General features: G+C 35.9%; 5 protein-coding genes across 5 annotated transcripts; 4 read left to right on the top strand and 1 right to left on the bottom strand.

Annotated features, from left to right (window-relative positions):
- Positions 1–22: 22 nt before the first annotated feature.
- Positions 23–1438, top strand: AT5G04910 (DNA repair REX1-B protein). Its single transcript, NM_120573.4, has 4 exons — positions 23–354; positions 592–685; positions 773–877; positions 961–1438. Exons 1-4 carry the CDS (start codon positions 155–157, stop codon positions 1228–1230), a joined length of 669 nt encoding a protein of 222 aa, NP_196111.2. The 5' UTR covers positions 23–154; the 3' UTR covers positions 1231–1438.
- AT5G04920 (EAP30/Vps36 family protein) lies at positions 1419–4477 on the bottom strand. The gene is made up of 9 exons (NM_120574.5): positions 4245–4477; positions 3391–4138; positions 2916–3119; positions 2521–2614; positions 2369–2426; positions 2200–2269; positions 1947–2082; positions 1769–1853; positions 1419–1692 (listed from the first exon to the last, which is right to left on the bottom strand). Exons 2-9 carry the CDS (start codon positions 4003–4005, stop codon positions 1632–1634), a joined length of 1323 nt encoding a protein of 440 aa, NP_196112.1. The 5' UTR covers positions 4006–4138; positions 4245–4477; the 3' UTR covers positions 1419–1631.
- A 2620-nt stretch (positions 4478–7097) lies between these two features.
- ALA1 (aminophospholipid ATPase 1) lies at positions 7098–12339 on the top strand. The gene is made up of 7 exons (NM_120575.3): positions 7098–9454; positions 9555–9861; positions 9972–10632; positions 10720–10843; positions 10954–11173; positions 11255–11713; positions 11809–12339. Exons 1-7 carry the CDS (start codon positions 7969–7971, stop codon positions 12026–12028), a joined length of 3477 nt encoding a protein of 1158 aa, NP_568146.1. The 5' UTR covers positions 7098–7968; the 3' UTR covers positions 12029–12339.
- Positions 12340–13542: 1203 nt separating this feature from the next.
- AT5G04933 (Pol-like polyprotein/retrotransposon) lies at positions 13543–13925 on the top strand (the record flags this gene model as incomplete). Its single annotated transcript, NM_001342797.1, has 3 exons — positions 13543–13632; positions 13739–13825; positions 13911–13925. 3 exons carry the CDS (start codon positions 13543–13545, stop codon positions 13923–13925), a joined length of 192 nt encoding a protein of 63 aa, NP_001331444.1.
- A 974-nt stretch (positions 13926–14899) lies between these two features.
- Positions 14900–15981, top strand: AT5G04937 (uncharacterized protein; the record flags this gene model as incomplete). Its single annotated transcript, NM_001342798.1, has 5 exons — positions 14900–14963; positions 15075–15085; positions 15162–15215; positions 15363–15470; positions 15604–15981. 5 exons carry the CDS (start codon positions 14900–14902, stop codon positions 15979–15981), a joined length of 615 nt encoding a protein of 204 aa, NP_001331445.1.
- Positions 15982–16134: the final 153 nt, after the last annotated feature.

Below are 16134 nucleotides of genomic sequence, written 5' to 3' on the forward strand. Positions count from 1 at the left end.
CCGGACTTGATATCAAAGCGATTAAAATCAAATTACGGTTCAATTTAGTAAAATCGACTAAACCGGTTAGTTCGCAACTTTCTCTTTGCTTCTTCGTCTCTCTCTCTCTGTCGTGTTTGAGAAGACGAAAAGAGTCGGAGAGAAAGATCGGACGATGAGTGCCGAAGATTTCCAGAAGAAGGTTTCCCTCAGAGATTCCCTCTCCGGCGATATTGAGAACGAATGCGGCGGTTCCGGTGTCGGGTCTACTAGTTCGACGGTGGGCTCCGGCGTCGCCTCTCAAACCCTGGTCCTGCTTCGGAGTCTGTTGGAGATTCAGCAGCGCCGAGCTCAGGCTTACGCCAATCTCAAAAGGTTCGATTGATTCATTGGAAATCTCTCAAAGAGTTAGTTTATTTGTTGCGGTTTTGTTAAGTTCCAATTGATCCATTGCCTGAGAGTTAGACTTTGTTGGTGAATGTTGAAATTGAGGCAAATAGTGTGAAGGATAGAGAGGGAGATGTTTTTTATATTCGTAGATTTCCATGTTTTTGTTACTGAGATCTTCCTCTATTAATCTGAGCTGACTATGTTTTCGAATTCAATTATCAGTGGATTCTCAGAGTATGTGGAGTCTGGTGCTGAAGCACTTTATCAGAAGCTGTGCAGCGAGATTACAACGGAGTTCAGTGAATGTTCGAAACAAGTATGGATCTTATCTGAGAGTATTTGATTACACCTTCACAGTGTTGTTCAACCTTGTGTTGTTAAAGATTGAGCCCTTTGATGACAGGTGCGCGAAATGGAATCTCTGTTTCTAAATCCAGAAGTTGGAAGAGCTGATCTTGCTAAACTTCTCAGCGACATTCAAACTCAAGAGAAGCAGAAATTGCATCTGGTTTCATACCCATTTACTCTAATCTAGATATCTCAACGGTTGAACAAAAGTAAGAATCTTACTTTAGTTCACTTTTTTCGCAGACTGTTACAATACAGGTACTGAAGAAGGCAGGAAGACCGTCAGAACGAATGCTGACACATGAGAACTGCAAATTCAAGAAGCCTATGCAACACGAGTGCGTGCATCTTCATGAGATTACTGAAGCTGCAGGAACAGAGGAAGCAGAAGCAGATGCAGAGTTTGATAACGCTTTGAAGGAGGCCATTAGAGGAGTGCAAGATGCTGTGACTAGCATCAATGAGTATTTGGAAGACATTCGGTATGAGATTGAAGCCCTCGAAGCTGATTAATTCCCAATCCATCACTTCTTTACCCTTTTGCAGTAAACTTGCTTTGCTAATTAGCTTAAGATATAAGATATTAAGAAATTGTCAAGGATGTGAATGGAATTTATCTCTCTCAAGTTTATATAGGTTTGGTAACAAATTAACCACCAGAAAGTTAAGCATTAGCAAGACATGTTCCAGGCTTATCATCTATCCATAAACTGCATTGAAACAAGATTTCTCGTTTCTTTCAAGACTTGTTTGTCGCATGCAATTTCAAACACAGCTGAACAATTACAAAAACAATTATACACACCTTTGCCCACAATAATTGAATAAATTATTGGCAATTTTGATTCAAAATCCAAATTTGTGTTTGTATATTTTGTATGTCTTATTACAAATAGTTTACAGCAAAAGCTTTGTCATACAGACAACAAACTGGTCGCTTTGATCCATTCACCGTATGTCCCAAACTCCTTGACTCTGTCAGATACAAAGGTTAATTAGTTTCACGAATAGCAACACCACAGAAAATAAATTATGAGTGTATTTAACTTACATATGGAGATTGGTTGGATCAATCTCGGGAAACAGGTTGAAATAGAATCGAAGCCCATCTGGGCTCATGTCTCTACATAGCAAACCTGTTTCAACAAATGGGAACGTGAGCATCATATAAATCTAATAGATACATGTTTCGTCGGGCAAGCTTTTATTGGAGTTGGGAAAAAAGGCACCTTTGGTCTCTGCAGATAGTAGATGTTCCTTAGCCATGGCAGGAGCAATCTTTAGCGTCAAAGCTGCATCACTAGCAGTAACTCCAACTCTAAGAGTTTCAGTTTTTGTCACAAGCATTCTGATTCTACTCATAACCTAAATGGCCAGAAAGATATTTGATCAGGTAATTGGAAACAAAAGTAAGAAGCACATCGAGAGAGAGAGAGAGAGTACTCAATGCAGTTACAGTGGAATAAATAATCTTAAGAATACCTCTTCGTCGCTGTGAGACTTGTTTTGGATGACCATCACACCGCTATCAAACTTCCGCAGCATTACTGGACTACCCAAACAAAAATACATGACAGATCACTATTTCTACATATTGGATGCACATGCGTAATATTCGAACTTATAGGAGAAAGTATCAAAAAGTACATACACATCAAATTTCTCCCAGAGGGTACAAGCTTGCCACAAATCGTCTGGGGAAATCAACTCTGTGAAATGAAAGATTTCGAATTTACAGGCTGAAGCAAAGAAAATAGAATAAAGTACTCGGAATCAAATAATTCTAGTTTGTGAAGTTCCAACCTGTCCCACGAGCTCGGTTGAAGTGGTAATACATATCAGTAAGGCTGATCATTCCCCCAGCTTTTTCTAATGGGATTCTGACAAAATCTGCCAACTGCAGGTTATGCAAATAAGGATGTCAACCTCAAAATCATGTAGTTCTAAGGACTTGAAGAACAAGAATTCCCCAGATTCTAACAATTTTACAAGCTAAACAGTTGAAGATTCTCTACTAGGACAGTCATAGGTTTTTAGAAACATCGAACAAACGTAAACATATTCCTAACAAATGCCCTTTATAAGTCCATATCAATATCATATCAGCTGCCACTAAATCCAAAACATCTCTTTCGAAGTTATCACTGACAACATAAGCTAATGAACACAAATATCTCTGTTGCAAAGTAGAAGAGAACCTGGCGGGACAATTCTTGGTGGTACAATGCACCAGCAGATTCCTTTGTAACTGGTGAGATAATACCAACGCTCAACATCCACTGTTGCATTTCTTCTTTGGACCCCATTTCTTCATCATCAGTTGAACCGTTCTGACTACTAGGAGCAGACAAAAGCTTCTGCCGCATTTTCTCTGCCAGACTCACCATCTCTTTAGCCTTACTCTGTAAACCCAATAAGTGGACAAGAACTTAGACACAGTTTGTCTTGATCACAAAACCCATAATCAAATAACAAGCCTTTCCTTCTACTGATTAAGAGTAATCCTATAACAGTTGCAAATAAACTCTTCAAGATCACGCATCACAAAGAGCAAACTAACCACCAAAACGTTAAGAAAATCATGTTCCAGACTTATCTTCTATCCATAAATTTTGTAACTTGGTATAACAATACATGATCTACATCGGTAAAAAGGAAGAAAAAGAGTAGTACCATAAGAGCATTCAAATCCTGAAAAGCATCTTGCAAGCTCTTATCTGTGCTCTCCCACTGTTCTTGCTCCTTCCTCAAAATCCCAGCCAATCCCACCATCCTCACCGTTCCATCGTTTCCATACAAACCTTGCGCAACTGTTCCAGATCCTGACTTTGAAGTCTCACTCTCGCTCTTCTCCTCTTCTTCCCATGCCCTACCTCTCCAACATTCCCACAATTTCGACAAAAAGCCATCAAAATCCCCTTTCCCTCTAAACACAATCGTTACAACAATCGAACCGGGATCCGCTTGAAATCGGATTCTAGGCGAATGGAACATAGACTTGATTGATTTCTTATGGGAATAGATGTGAGTAACGGCGGAGAGCGGAATCGAAGAAGGAACAGATTCGTTTGATTGAGAAGGAATCCATATGAGACGATGAGTGGTAAGGATTAGATTTCCAGACCTCAAAGCTGTGAATCGCGGCGGATCATCTTCGGAATCTATATCGATGGAGGAGAGGAGGAAACATTCGACCTCATTGCGACGAAGCACTGGTCTACCACTCGTAGTCACCTCCGCGTTCTCAAACAAACCACCGATTGCGATGCTGCTGCTTCCACTAGCCATGGAGACTCAATTCGGAAGCAGATATATCATACAGCTCGTTCCTCTCTAGTCAAATTAATAGATCGGTTGACCAATTCGAAGCTTGATTCAATTTTAATATCTCCGATGAATTTTCCGGCGACGATTGAAATGCCTGAGGTCAAAGAGATTCAACCGAAGAAAACAAAACAAATACGCAGCTTTTGTGTAGACAACCAAACAAAAACTTAATAAAAATACTCGGTTTTGTAGAATCTTACCTCACCATCGCAGATTTTAGTAGCTTACAATACAGAATCTACTAGACTTCTTCAAAATTTGGCTTGAATCTTCTCCACTAACGCTATAGACATCTTCGATTTCTCCTCAATTAATCTTCTTATTCGTTTTCGGCTCTCGTATGAAGAAGAAGAAGAAGAAATGAAAGCAAAATACGAAATCCCTAAAACTTGTAGACGTGTCGTTTTACTAAATCCAATCCCATGGATTTTATTTGTATATAAAGAGTTACACCAGTAATTGTGTCAATAATGTTTATATGGATCAGTGGTAAAAGCTGAATTAAACGTTCCCATGATCACAGGTTCGAGATTCCACTTTTTTATTTTTTTCAAAAAAATGAACAAAATAGCAAAACGACAATACACACGTGTCAACTGAGTCATTTGTAATGAGTTTAGGTATAAATGATAAATCAGCACTAAGCATTTGTCCAGGCTGAAAAACGTACTTTTTGTATAGTTCAGATAAAAAAAAAACCTTCTCCCCACTAAACACGTCTAGAATCAACCTCGGTTTAGTAAAATTATATTTCAGTCCTTATGAGAAAAAACATATTACGATAATAGCTCATACTTTTTAATTTAACTTTTGAATCCAGATTTAAGTGATGTTGTAGTTTCTGACCATTCAATCCTTCTTTACACCATACAATATTACAATGTTGAAGATAATACGAAACTAAATGAAGAAGTGGAGAAGTTTCATACTAAGAATTAATGACTTTTCAAACTAGACAAGAGTAAGTATGAAGTGATTGATGTTGTAGTTTGTGATCATTCAAACATATCCTTCTTTCACCATACACTGTTGAAGATAACATGAAACTAAATACAGAAGTGGAGAAGTTTCATTCCAAGAATTATATATTTTCAATCAAGATAAGAGTAGATATGGCCATCTTTGAGATGTGAGATAGAGGAGAAGACTTATTATATATATACTAGCTAAAGACTTAAGTATGAGGATGATATATGAATGAGAAACTTCAATGGTTGATTAAAGCGTTGGACACAATGCATGTGATGACGAAGACGTTGGAATCTTGAGATAAGGAGTTTTTTTTTGGTTTTAAAGAAGAATGTGTTGTACTATTGTTATTGACCCATATTTTGTGTCAACGAAACATCAAAAACATCTTTAAGATTCAATTTATAATTATGTAGTTTATTCATGTTGTGTGTGTGATAAAATTAAATTTATAAGTATATAAAATCGATACTATCACATGCAAAACATGAATAAGTTTATCGTTATAATTTATAAATGGTTAGTTGCTAAAATATGTTCTTTTTTTTTTGTCAAAGCTAAAATATGTTCACGGTTGATTACTTTGAGCTGAATTGTTTTATTGTTCAAACTACATATTGCCAAAATAATAAAATAACCAATTTCCTTTGATTATTTACGGCATATTTTGCAACCAAATGACATTTAGTTTTATTTGTAAATCTTGTTAGTGTATATATGGTAGTGCGAAGATTTCTTTTTCTTATGCTAGCATTATGCGGATTATTAATGTATATTTGTTGTGATTACCTTCATTAAAGATTCAACGTGCTTAGTCGTTAAACAAACTTGTACGAAAGCGATGTCGTTAGGTGAATAATTAATGTATAGAATATTGTTTAATCATCATACATACAACTAACTCGTTCCAATCATGTTAGTGTATGTTATTATGACGATATGTGTACAGTGTTAGTGAAATATTAAAACCAATACTCGATCGATAATGACCAATTTGCAATTCTTTAACATTTTTTTTTTTTGGTGAATCTCTTTAACATTTTTGTTTTGTAAAACCGTGAAAGACTACATAACTTTAAAGTTTTAATTACTCTCTAAATTTTAAATATCAAAAGTAATACAATCAAGGGCGTGGAAATCGTGTTCTTCGAACTTCTTTACATTGTTTGTGGTTGGCCATGTGAAGTGTAAGCCGCTTGAGTCTTGACTTGTTTGTCTTTGCTCTTTGTTTATTATTACAACTAATTATTAATCTCAGTATGGCGAATTAAAAATCATATTATCATTTTAATCTCAGTTAAAAATCATATTATCATTTTAATCTCATATTAATCTCAGTTAGAACTTAAAACTAGCTAGTTATAAAATTCTAATGTTGAATTTACGAAAGTCTAAAATCCGGTTTACGGTTTTCAAATGGAAACTCTCAGTCAAATGCGTTAAAAATCCAAACACGATTCAGATTATGTTAGCTCGACCAAAGTCGATGAACTTGTATAGTTTTATATAACGTACACTACTACGTATCGTATGTACAATGTATTTAGATAATTGTTCTTGTTTTATTATCATTTTTGTAATCCATACAATATCTGGCTTTGCAATATCACCATATTCATTATTCATATAGAAAGTAAACTAATATCCAGATATCAGCCACCAATTAAATCAAATGAATTCCATTTTCTCATATATGTGAATATACTTTTATTTTCATATAAATACATACTTGGTGAAAAATCAAATATTGAATCATTCAAAAGATCAACTTCAAAATTCAATATTGGATAATGAAAGAAGATATAGACGTGACATATATTAAAATTTAAAACTTGGATTCACGGAGGGAAAAAACAAGAACTGAATTAACTCGTAAGTTTCTACTTATATAACGAATATTTAAAGTGTTTGATAGTTTAAACTTTTCTCATAATTAAAGGTTGATGATAACCACTACATCACTAGGTATAAAAAAGTTTGGTTTTCTGTCTAAAATTTACAAAATAATCACACCTCTTTTCAAAGTATTAATTTTTTCTCTTTCTTGTATTACGTTTATCCCGATTTAGTAATTGTGGATATAAAAAATACTTTCGATTAATCAGTGAAAAGGTATTTGGAAATAAAATTATTTTATAAAAATATACATTTTGGGAAGAAAATAAAAATATATAATACGGCGGCTCAAAAATAAAAAAGAGTGTTTCTAGAAGAGTAAGAATTTGAGAGTGGCTTCTCTGGACGGACCAACACGACATGACTTTTCCTCACTTTCTTTCTTCTTCTTCTTCTTCTTCTCCTTTCTCTGTTCCTTTTATTTTCGTGCCTATAATGCAAAATTAAATGAAATTAAAACTAAAACAAAATTGAATAAAAAAAAGATTCGTCGACGTCGCCAGCCATTGGCGACTTGTTCTTCTTCGTCTTCAAACCTTGTCCTCTTCAATTATCTTCCAGATCTCTCTCTCTCTCTCTCTTTCATCAAGTCTTCCTTCTCATTCGTCTCCTTCTTCGTCTTCGTCTACCCTTGCAGAAGAAATACGAAACTCCATTTATTTATTACCCTCTCTCTCTCTCTCTCTCTCTTCTCGTTATTTCTTTATTTGATTCTTCGTATTGACGTATTGGCTTGCGTCACCTCAATCTCTTTCTCTTCAATTCCATTTTCCTGGGGATAGATAGATTCATTTTTAGCGCGCAAAATTGAAGATCCGGATCTGTGCATTTCGATTAGCTAGGTCAATTCAATTCCATTTTCGTCTCCAAGAGGTGGATCTGCCCATTTGCAATTCAATTCCATTCTCCTGGGAGGCGTTTTGTCTCCGATTTCAGATATTCAAGCTGCTGGCTGATTCGAGCTACGTCCAATCATCTTCTCCAGGAGGTGTGTTTTAATGAATTTCTGAGAAAAAATCTCTACTTTCATTGTCCAAATCCAATTCCTGGACCCGGGAAATGGATCCCAGGAAATCAATTGATAAGCCGCCTCATCACGATCCAATTCTGGGTGTATCTTCAAGATGGAGCGTTTCTTCTAAAGACAACAAAGAAGTTACTTTCGGTGATTTGGGATCTAAGCGTATCCGTCATGGTTCAGCTGGAGCTGATTCTGAGATGCTAAGCATGTCTCAGAAAGAGATCAAAGACGAAGATGCTCGTTTGATTTATATTAACGATCCTGACAGAACTAACGAACGGTTTGAGTTCACTGGGAATTCTATCAAGACTGCTAAATACTCTGTCTTCACCTTCTTGCCTAGGAACTTGTTTGAACAGTTCCATAGAGTTGCTTACATTTACTTCCTTGTTATCGCTGTTCTCAATCAGCTTCCTCAGCTTGCAGTTTTTGGCAGAGGTGCATCCATCATGCCCCTTGCCTTTGTTCTCTTGGTCTCTGCTATCAAAGATGCTTACGAGGATTTCCGGAGACATAGGTCAGATAGAGTTGAGAACAATAGGTTGGCTTTAGTCTTTGAGGATCATCAGTTTCGAGAGAAGAAGTGGAAGCATATCCGGGTTGGGGAAGTCATTAAAGTCCAATCCAATCAGACTCTTCCCTGTGACATGGTGCTCTTGGCTACTAGTGATCCTACTGGGGTTGTCTACGTGCAGACGACTAATTTGGATGGTGAGTCGAATTTGAAGACCAGGTATGCCAAGCAGGAAACTCTTCTGAAAGCTGCTGATATGGAGTCGTTTAATGGATTTATCAAGTGTGAGAAACCTAACAGGAACATTTATGGGTTTCAAGCCAACATGGAGATTGATGGTAGAAGGCTCTCCCTTGGACCTTCTAATATTATTCTAAGAGGGTGTGAGCTTAAGAACACTGCTTGGGCTTTAGGGGTTGTTGTGTATGCTGGTGGTGAGACGAAAGCTATGCTCAACAACTCTGGAGCACCATCAAAGAGGAGTAGGCTAGAGACTCGAATGAATTTGGAGATCATTCTACTCTCTTTGTTTCTGATCGTCTTGTGTACAATCGCAGCCGCGACCGCTGCTGTGTGGTTGAGAACGCACAGGGATGACTTGGACACTATTCTCTTTTATAGAAGAAAGGACTACTCTGAGAGGCCAGGAGGGAAGAACTATAAATACTATGGTTGGGGGTGGGAGATATTCTTCACCTTCTTTATGGCAGTCATTGTGTACCAGATCATGATACCCATTTCTCTCTACATATCGATGGAGCTCGTCCGTATTGGTCAAGCATACTTCATGACCAATGATGATCAGATGTATGACGAGTCTTCAGATTCAAGTTTTCAATGCAGGGCTTTAAATATAAATGAAGATTTAGGGCAGATTAAGTATTTATTCTCTGATAAGACGGGTACACTCACGGACAACAAGATGGAGTTTCAATGTGCCTGCATCGAAGGCGTAGATTACTCTGACAGGGAACCTGCTGATAGCGAGCATCCTGGATACTCCATTGAAGGTAAAGAAAACTAGTTTCTTAATAATGTTTCTGTTATTAAGAGTAGTATGTTTTTCTGTTTACTGATTTTTGATGATGCCTAAAAATTTTCATGATACAGTTGATGGAATTATTTTGAAGCCAAAGATGAGGGTGAGAGTTGATCCTGTGCTTCTTCAGTTAACGAAAACTGGCAAGGCAACAGAAGAAGCAAAACGTGCAAATGAGTTTTTCCTCTCACTGGCAGCTTGCAATACAATTGTGCCAATTGTTAGCAATACATCTGATCCCAATGTGAAACTGGTAGATTATCAAGGGGAGTCCCCTGATGAACAAGCATTGGTCTATGCAGCAGCTGCATATGGTTTCTTGCTCATAGAGAGAACCTCTGGTCATATAGTTATTAATGTGCGAGGAGAAACGCAAAGGTAATTTAGACATGTGATGGCTACTTTTTGTCATTAATTTTATATTGTCATTGCATCTCATAGTAGATTGTGGCCATTAGTATTTATTCCTTTTCCTTTGCCCAGTGCAGATTTAATGTTTTGGGATTGCATGAGTTCGATAGTGACCGAAAAAGAATGTCAGTGATACTGGGATGCCCCGACATGTCGGTGAAACTCTTTGTAAAAGGTGCAGACTCATCCATGTTTGGTGTCATGGATGAATCCTACGGTGGCGTCATACATGAGACCAAGATACAACTTCATGCTTACTCATCTGATGGTTTGAGAACACTTGTTGTTGGGATGAGAGAGCTGAACGATTCAGAGTTTGAGCAATGGCATTCTTCATTTGAGGCGGCAAGCACCGCCTTGATTGGTCGGGCTGGATTGCTAAGAAAAGTTGCTGGAAACATTGAGACTAACCTTAGGATAGTAGGAGCCACCGCAATTGAAGACAAATTGCAGCGTGGTGTCCCTGAAGCAATAGAATCTTTGAGGATTGCAGGGATAAAAGTCTGGGTCTTGACTGGTGACAAGCAAGAAACTGCCATATCCATTGGCTTCTCATCGAGGCTTCTGACAAGAAACATGAGGCAAATTGTAATAAATAGCAACTCGTTGGATTCATGTCGGAGGAGCTTAGAAGAAGCAAATGCCAGTATTGCAAGTAATGACGAAAGTGATAATGTGGCCTTGATTATTGACGGTACCAGCCTCATATATGTACTCGACAATGATCTTGAAGATGTGGTAAGTGAAATGTTGATTAAAATATCTTGCGTACTCTGCTTATGACTTTCTATGATGGTGATGTAATTGCTCATTTTTGCAATGTAGCTGTTCCAGGTGGCATGTAAGTGCTCTGCGATACTCTGCTGCCGGGTTGCTCCTTTCCAGAAAGCTGGAATCGTTGCACTTGTAAAGAACCGGACTTCTGACATGACTCTTGCCATTGGTGATGGTAATGACCCCACTCTTCTTTCCAAAAAGTAGTCTGCCTGATCCTGTCTAAACAGACCCAGTTCTTTGGTTTTTTATTTTCATCTTCTCATATGCTTTGTGTTTTGACAGGTGCCAATGATGTCTCCATGATTCAAATGGCTGATGTTGGGGTAGGGATAAGCGGACAAGAAGGTCGCCAAGCTGTGATGGCATCTGATTTCGCAATGGGACAGTTCAGATTTTTAGTTCCGTTATTGCTCGTCCATGGACACTGGAATTACCAAAGGATGGGTTACATGATACTATATAATTTCTATAGAAATGCAGTTTTTGTTCTAATTTTATTTTGGTGAGTTACCATCTTACTATGTTTTGTACTATTCCGTCTTAAAACAATGACCGCAGACTAACACTCACCAATTTCACGCAGGTACGTTTTGTTTACTTGCTACACCTTGACAACTGCCATCACAGAATGGAGCAGTGTTTTGTACTCAGTCATATACACAGCAATCCCTACAATAATTATCGGTATTCTTGACAAAGACCTTGGAAGGCAGACTCTTCTTGATCATCCTCAGCTCTACGGTGTTGGCCAGAGGGCAGAGGGATATTCCACTACGCTCTTCTGGTATACAATGATTGACACAATCTGGCAAAGTGCAGCCATCTTCTTCATTCCTATGTTTGCTTATTGGGGCAGTACAATTGACACGTCGAGCCTAGGAGACCTATGGACGATAGCTGCAGTTGTGGTGGTTAATCTTCACTTGGCCATGGATGTGATCAGATGGAACTGGATCACACACGCCGCCATATGGGGATCCATTGTTGCAGCTTGTATATGTGTCATTGTGATTGATGTTATACCCACACTCCCTGGTTACTGGTAAGAGTTCATTCTCTCTACATATCATTCTGTCAGAAGCAAATTAAAAATATATCTTCTGGATACTGAAAGTGTCATCGCTTTTTCTTAAACAGGGCAATTTTCCAAGTGGGCAAGACATGGATGTTCTGGTTCTGCTTGCTAGCAATAGTTGTGACATCATTGCTTCCTAGATTCGCCATCAAGTTTCTAGTGGAGTATTACAGACCTTCCGATGTTCGGATAGCTAGGGAGGCTGAAAAGCTTGGAACTTTCAGAGAATCCCAACCCGTGGGAGTTGAAATGAACCTGATTCAGGATCCTCCACGGAGATGATATGAAGCAACAACACATTCTCAAATCAAAATTCTTTATACCCTTCAGCCCCAACGTAAATATAATTTATATATTCCATTTTTCCCACTTGGTTGCTTACTATTTCACGAATGGTAGAGAGTTTGTTGGGTTGTTAGTGTAAGAATATTTACGTAATCTCTCTCTCGGCTGTATTTTTCTCATTTTGTTGTAACATACGCACAAGTTTTCCTTTGTAAAGAGTGTCGAAATTTGATTTCGGTTTGGTTTACATGGTTTAATTTCGGTTCGGTTGGCATTGGTTTTTCAGAGAAGAAAACAAAAAACAAAATAGTCACCCAATGTGTTTTTCATAGAGAAGTGTGTCGATTGAACAATGCATAATTTGGAAAGGCATACATACCCCCTATAGATTTGCTCTCACTCGCGCAACATGCACTTGGTGCGAGTGGGTGTGAAATAGAGCTCTCTGATTGGTTCGAAAACAAATAGAAATTGGTAGTGTACATGTTGCTCTTTTCATATATTGAGAGACTTTTAATACATTTTTAGTTGAGAATTATGGCTGAGAAAATCACATTTTTAGAGGTGTAGTTTGGATGGATTTCATAAATAAAAATATTCACAAAAACTCGCTCATCATTGATTCTCCGTGAACGTTAGTCAATCTTCAGTTTCAGGTATCAGAATAGTTAAACCACTTCTTCTCCATATTTTGCTCCATTCAATGAGATGATTCAGCTGGTTGAGAAAATTCTGGAAACTTTCCCTAACAAAGCACTGCAATTGTCATCGTGGTGTCGCTAACTTTACCACTGTTGATTTCTTGATCTGGAGAAATTTGGCGCCTTCGACTTGGCTATGAAACACCACTAATCAAGGCTCTTCTCTTCACGTTCGATGCAAGTATTGTTGTTCTAATTGGTTCTGAGAAATCATATTTGTAATGAAGAACAAGATGAAAGACTACAGGTAGCATAACTTTAAATAATTACCAAAACATAATTTTGGGATATCACACAAAATACTCCAATATCTTCTCAAATTTCACAACAAATCTCACCAAATGACCATTACAGTTTTCTTTTTAGTTAAAAGAAATCTTCTAAAATTAACCAAATCCCCGAATATGTTTCAGAATCTTCCAAAACCCTTAATTCAACACACACCCCTAACTGTTAAAACTTTTTAAACAAGTAAGAATCCTAAAAGTGCCAACAAATCAGGCTATCTTGACTTGAGTGAGTCATTAATTTTTTAAAAAACTAGTTGACTAAACAATCCTAATTCCTAAGAAAACTAATGAATAATAGTACTTATTAACAAATTTTAGTATTGTTTTCTTAAAAAAGCAAAGTTAACAAAAAGAGAGTTTGTAATTATTTTTTGGTCAACAATACACATTAAGTAACTAAAAATCATAAATAAGAAAGATTTAAAACTGAAAACGATTATAAATACCTATATGTAATTGTAGTTTTAACAAGAACAAAACCAAACAAAGCTATTAAGAAAATTCCACATATTGTTAATTAATGGATGTTGGTCTAAAATTCTTCGATTTCATACTCGTACTTTATGTAGCTCAAGCTAGAGAAACCGTAAGAGATGTCAAATCCTTCAAGGTAAGTAGCAAGAAAATCCTACATATATGTACACATGTCTAGATATTAAAGTAATATTTTGTATATTAATTTATAATTATTGATTTTTATATTCAATTTTTCATAGTTGAGTGAGAATGTCATATACGATTGTGTGGATATATATAAACAACCTTCGTTAAGTCATCCACTACTCCAAAACCATACAATTCAGGTACTCATTCATCAAACTATCTTTTTTTATACGTGTTTTCATTATCTTGTCAACCTTATTCATTTTTTATATATATGCTTTGTAGTTTGAGTATATCTGAAGCATATATGAAGTTTTTCTTTTGGGGTGCAAATAGTTGTATAATTAAATGAATAAAACTAGGTTAAATAAAATTATAATACATTCATCTAATTTTCACCATGTGAGATAAAAAAAACATTGGAAAAGTGATTCAGTGTGTTTAACTAAAAACTTAAAAATATAATAAAATGATAAAAAATATGTTTTGCCCATTCATCTACCATTTCACAAGAAAATGAGTTGAATGATGTTTAGCTCAACTTTTTGTCTTTTAAACTTAATTTTTATACAATCATTCATCTACACACAACCATTTTTGAACATTTAGTATATTTTTCTTAAATTTTAAGCAAGATTAGATTTTTCTACTTTCTCTTTACTTTTCATTGTTTAATATATTAAATAAATGATTTAACTGACAAAAAATTTGTAAGAGAAAGTGTGAACAAACCATCCAATAAATAATGACTTTAATTGTTTTTAACTTTGCTTTTAAGAAAGTTTAAACTGACTCAAAGTTAAATATTTTTAATTGAGTTGATTAAAATTTATATTATCAATATATTGATCTCTGACAAGAAAATTGACATGTATTCTGGATTATGCATCTTTTAATCATATAGAATACACGTACTCATGGTTATCCCAAATAAAATTTAAGTTTAGTTTTGTGAAAAAGAAGATAATATATAATTTAGTTTCATTCTCACCTTACTCATTTATCATAAAAATATATATATTTGAGCAGCTTAAACCATCTTTTTCAATCTCCAAACCGGAAAAGCAAGTTGAAAGTGAAAGGAAAAGTAAGAAAAGCATCGAGTGTCCTAATGGAACAGTTCCTATACTAAGAAATACAAAACAATATGTCGCAAATGCTCAGTATTGGGAAGAAAAACACTTTAATCCGCTTACAGTCGAAAGTCATGGGACACATGTAAGAAATTCTACTTAAATTTTTGAGTTACAAATATAAATATGCATATTTTGATAATGTTAAAATTTGGAATTTTGGAGATTGCTGGAGTTAGATCACATGGTCAAGGTCCTTACCATGGTTTGGCAGCTTGGATGAGTATACATCCTTTGAACATTAATAGGGACCAAGCTTCATATACTACATTATATGTAGGCAGTGGAGTCAACAATAAATTTAATTTTATTTAAGCCGGCTGGATGGTAAATTTAATATTATAACTATTTAAGTTCTTTTTTATTATTATTTTAAATTAAAACACTCTAATTTAATTTGTAGATAAATCCAAAATTATTTGGTGATGGACGCACATGGAGTTATGGGTTCTGGAAGGTAAATCTATATGTTTTTAAAAACATGATCATATGTTTATATGTGTTTAAAATATAAGTAATATAGTCTTAATTAGTTATCTTAAAGTATGTTGTTTGTCTTTTATGCATCTTCAATTTAACAATTTTTGATGATCATATGGAGTAGGGTGCAAATGGAGCAGGTTGTTATAATACAAGATGTCCTGAATTTTTGTTCAAGTGTCAAAAACTAAATTCTTTGGGCCACAACCTACTGACCCTAAAGGAGAAAAGGGTATATATCTTAGTATTGAACAGGTAACATATACACTTGTCTTAGCATTAAATATTGTTTTGTATTTTATCAAATTAATCTAACATAGTGTATTGCTGTGTCTCTTTTACCATTTTTTAATTATCCATTGAAGGATAAAAATTCAGGAAATTGGTGGCTATCAGATGTGAACTTAACAACAGAAGATGATCAAATTGGTTATTGGCCAAAAGAATTGTTTGATCTTATAAGGAATAGCGTGGACATGATTGGAGTTGGCGGGATAGTTCAAGCTTCTCCTTCTGGTGTAAGCCCTCCAATGGGTAACGGTCATAAACCAACTGAAGATGTCAATGCGGCAGCACGCGTCATGAAACTTGAAATTGTAGATTCTAATTATAAGATCCAGGAAAGTGACAAATACAAGTTAGAAAAACTATTAGACAGTGCTAAATGTTATGGCTTAAAAGATGGAAAGGGCATTGTATTGTTCTCATATGGTGGACCTGGAGGACATTCTTGTGGGATCTAATATCACTAAAATGTATGCATTTTTGAGTATTATAAGAAATAATCTGGACTTCACGTTTCATGTTCAACTTCTCAACAAAACTTCACTTCTCACCAACATATCTTACACATCATTTAGAATGCGATGCTGTAGACACCCGATTAGATTTCCTTA

Source organism: Arabidopsis thaliana, chromosome 5 (genome assembly GCF_000001735.4).
Source record: "Arabidopsis thaliana chromosome 5, partial sequence".
Classification (NCBI taxonomy): Eukaryota; Viridiplantae; Streptophyta; class Magnoliopsida; order Brassicales; family Brassicaceae; genus Arabidopsis; species Arabidopsis thaliana.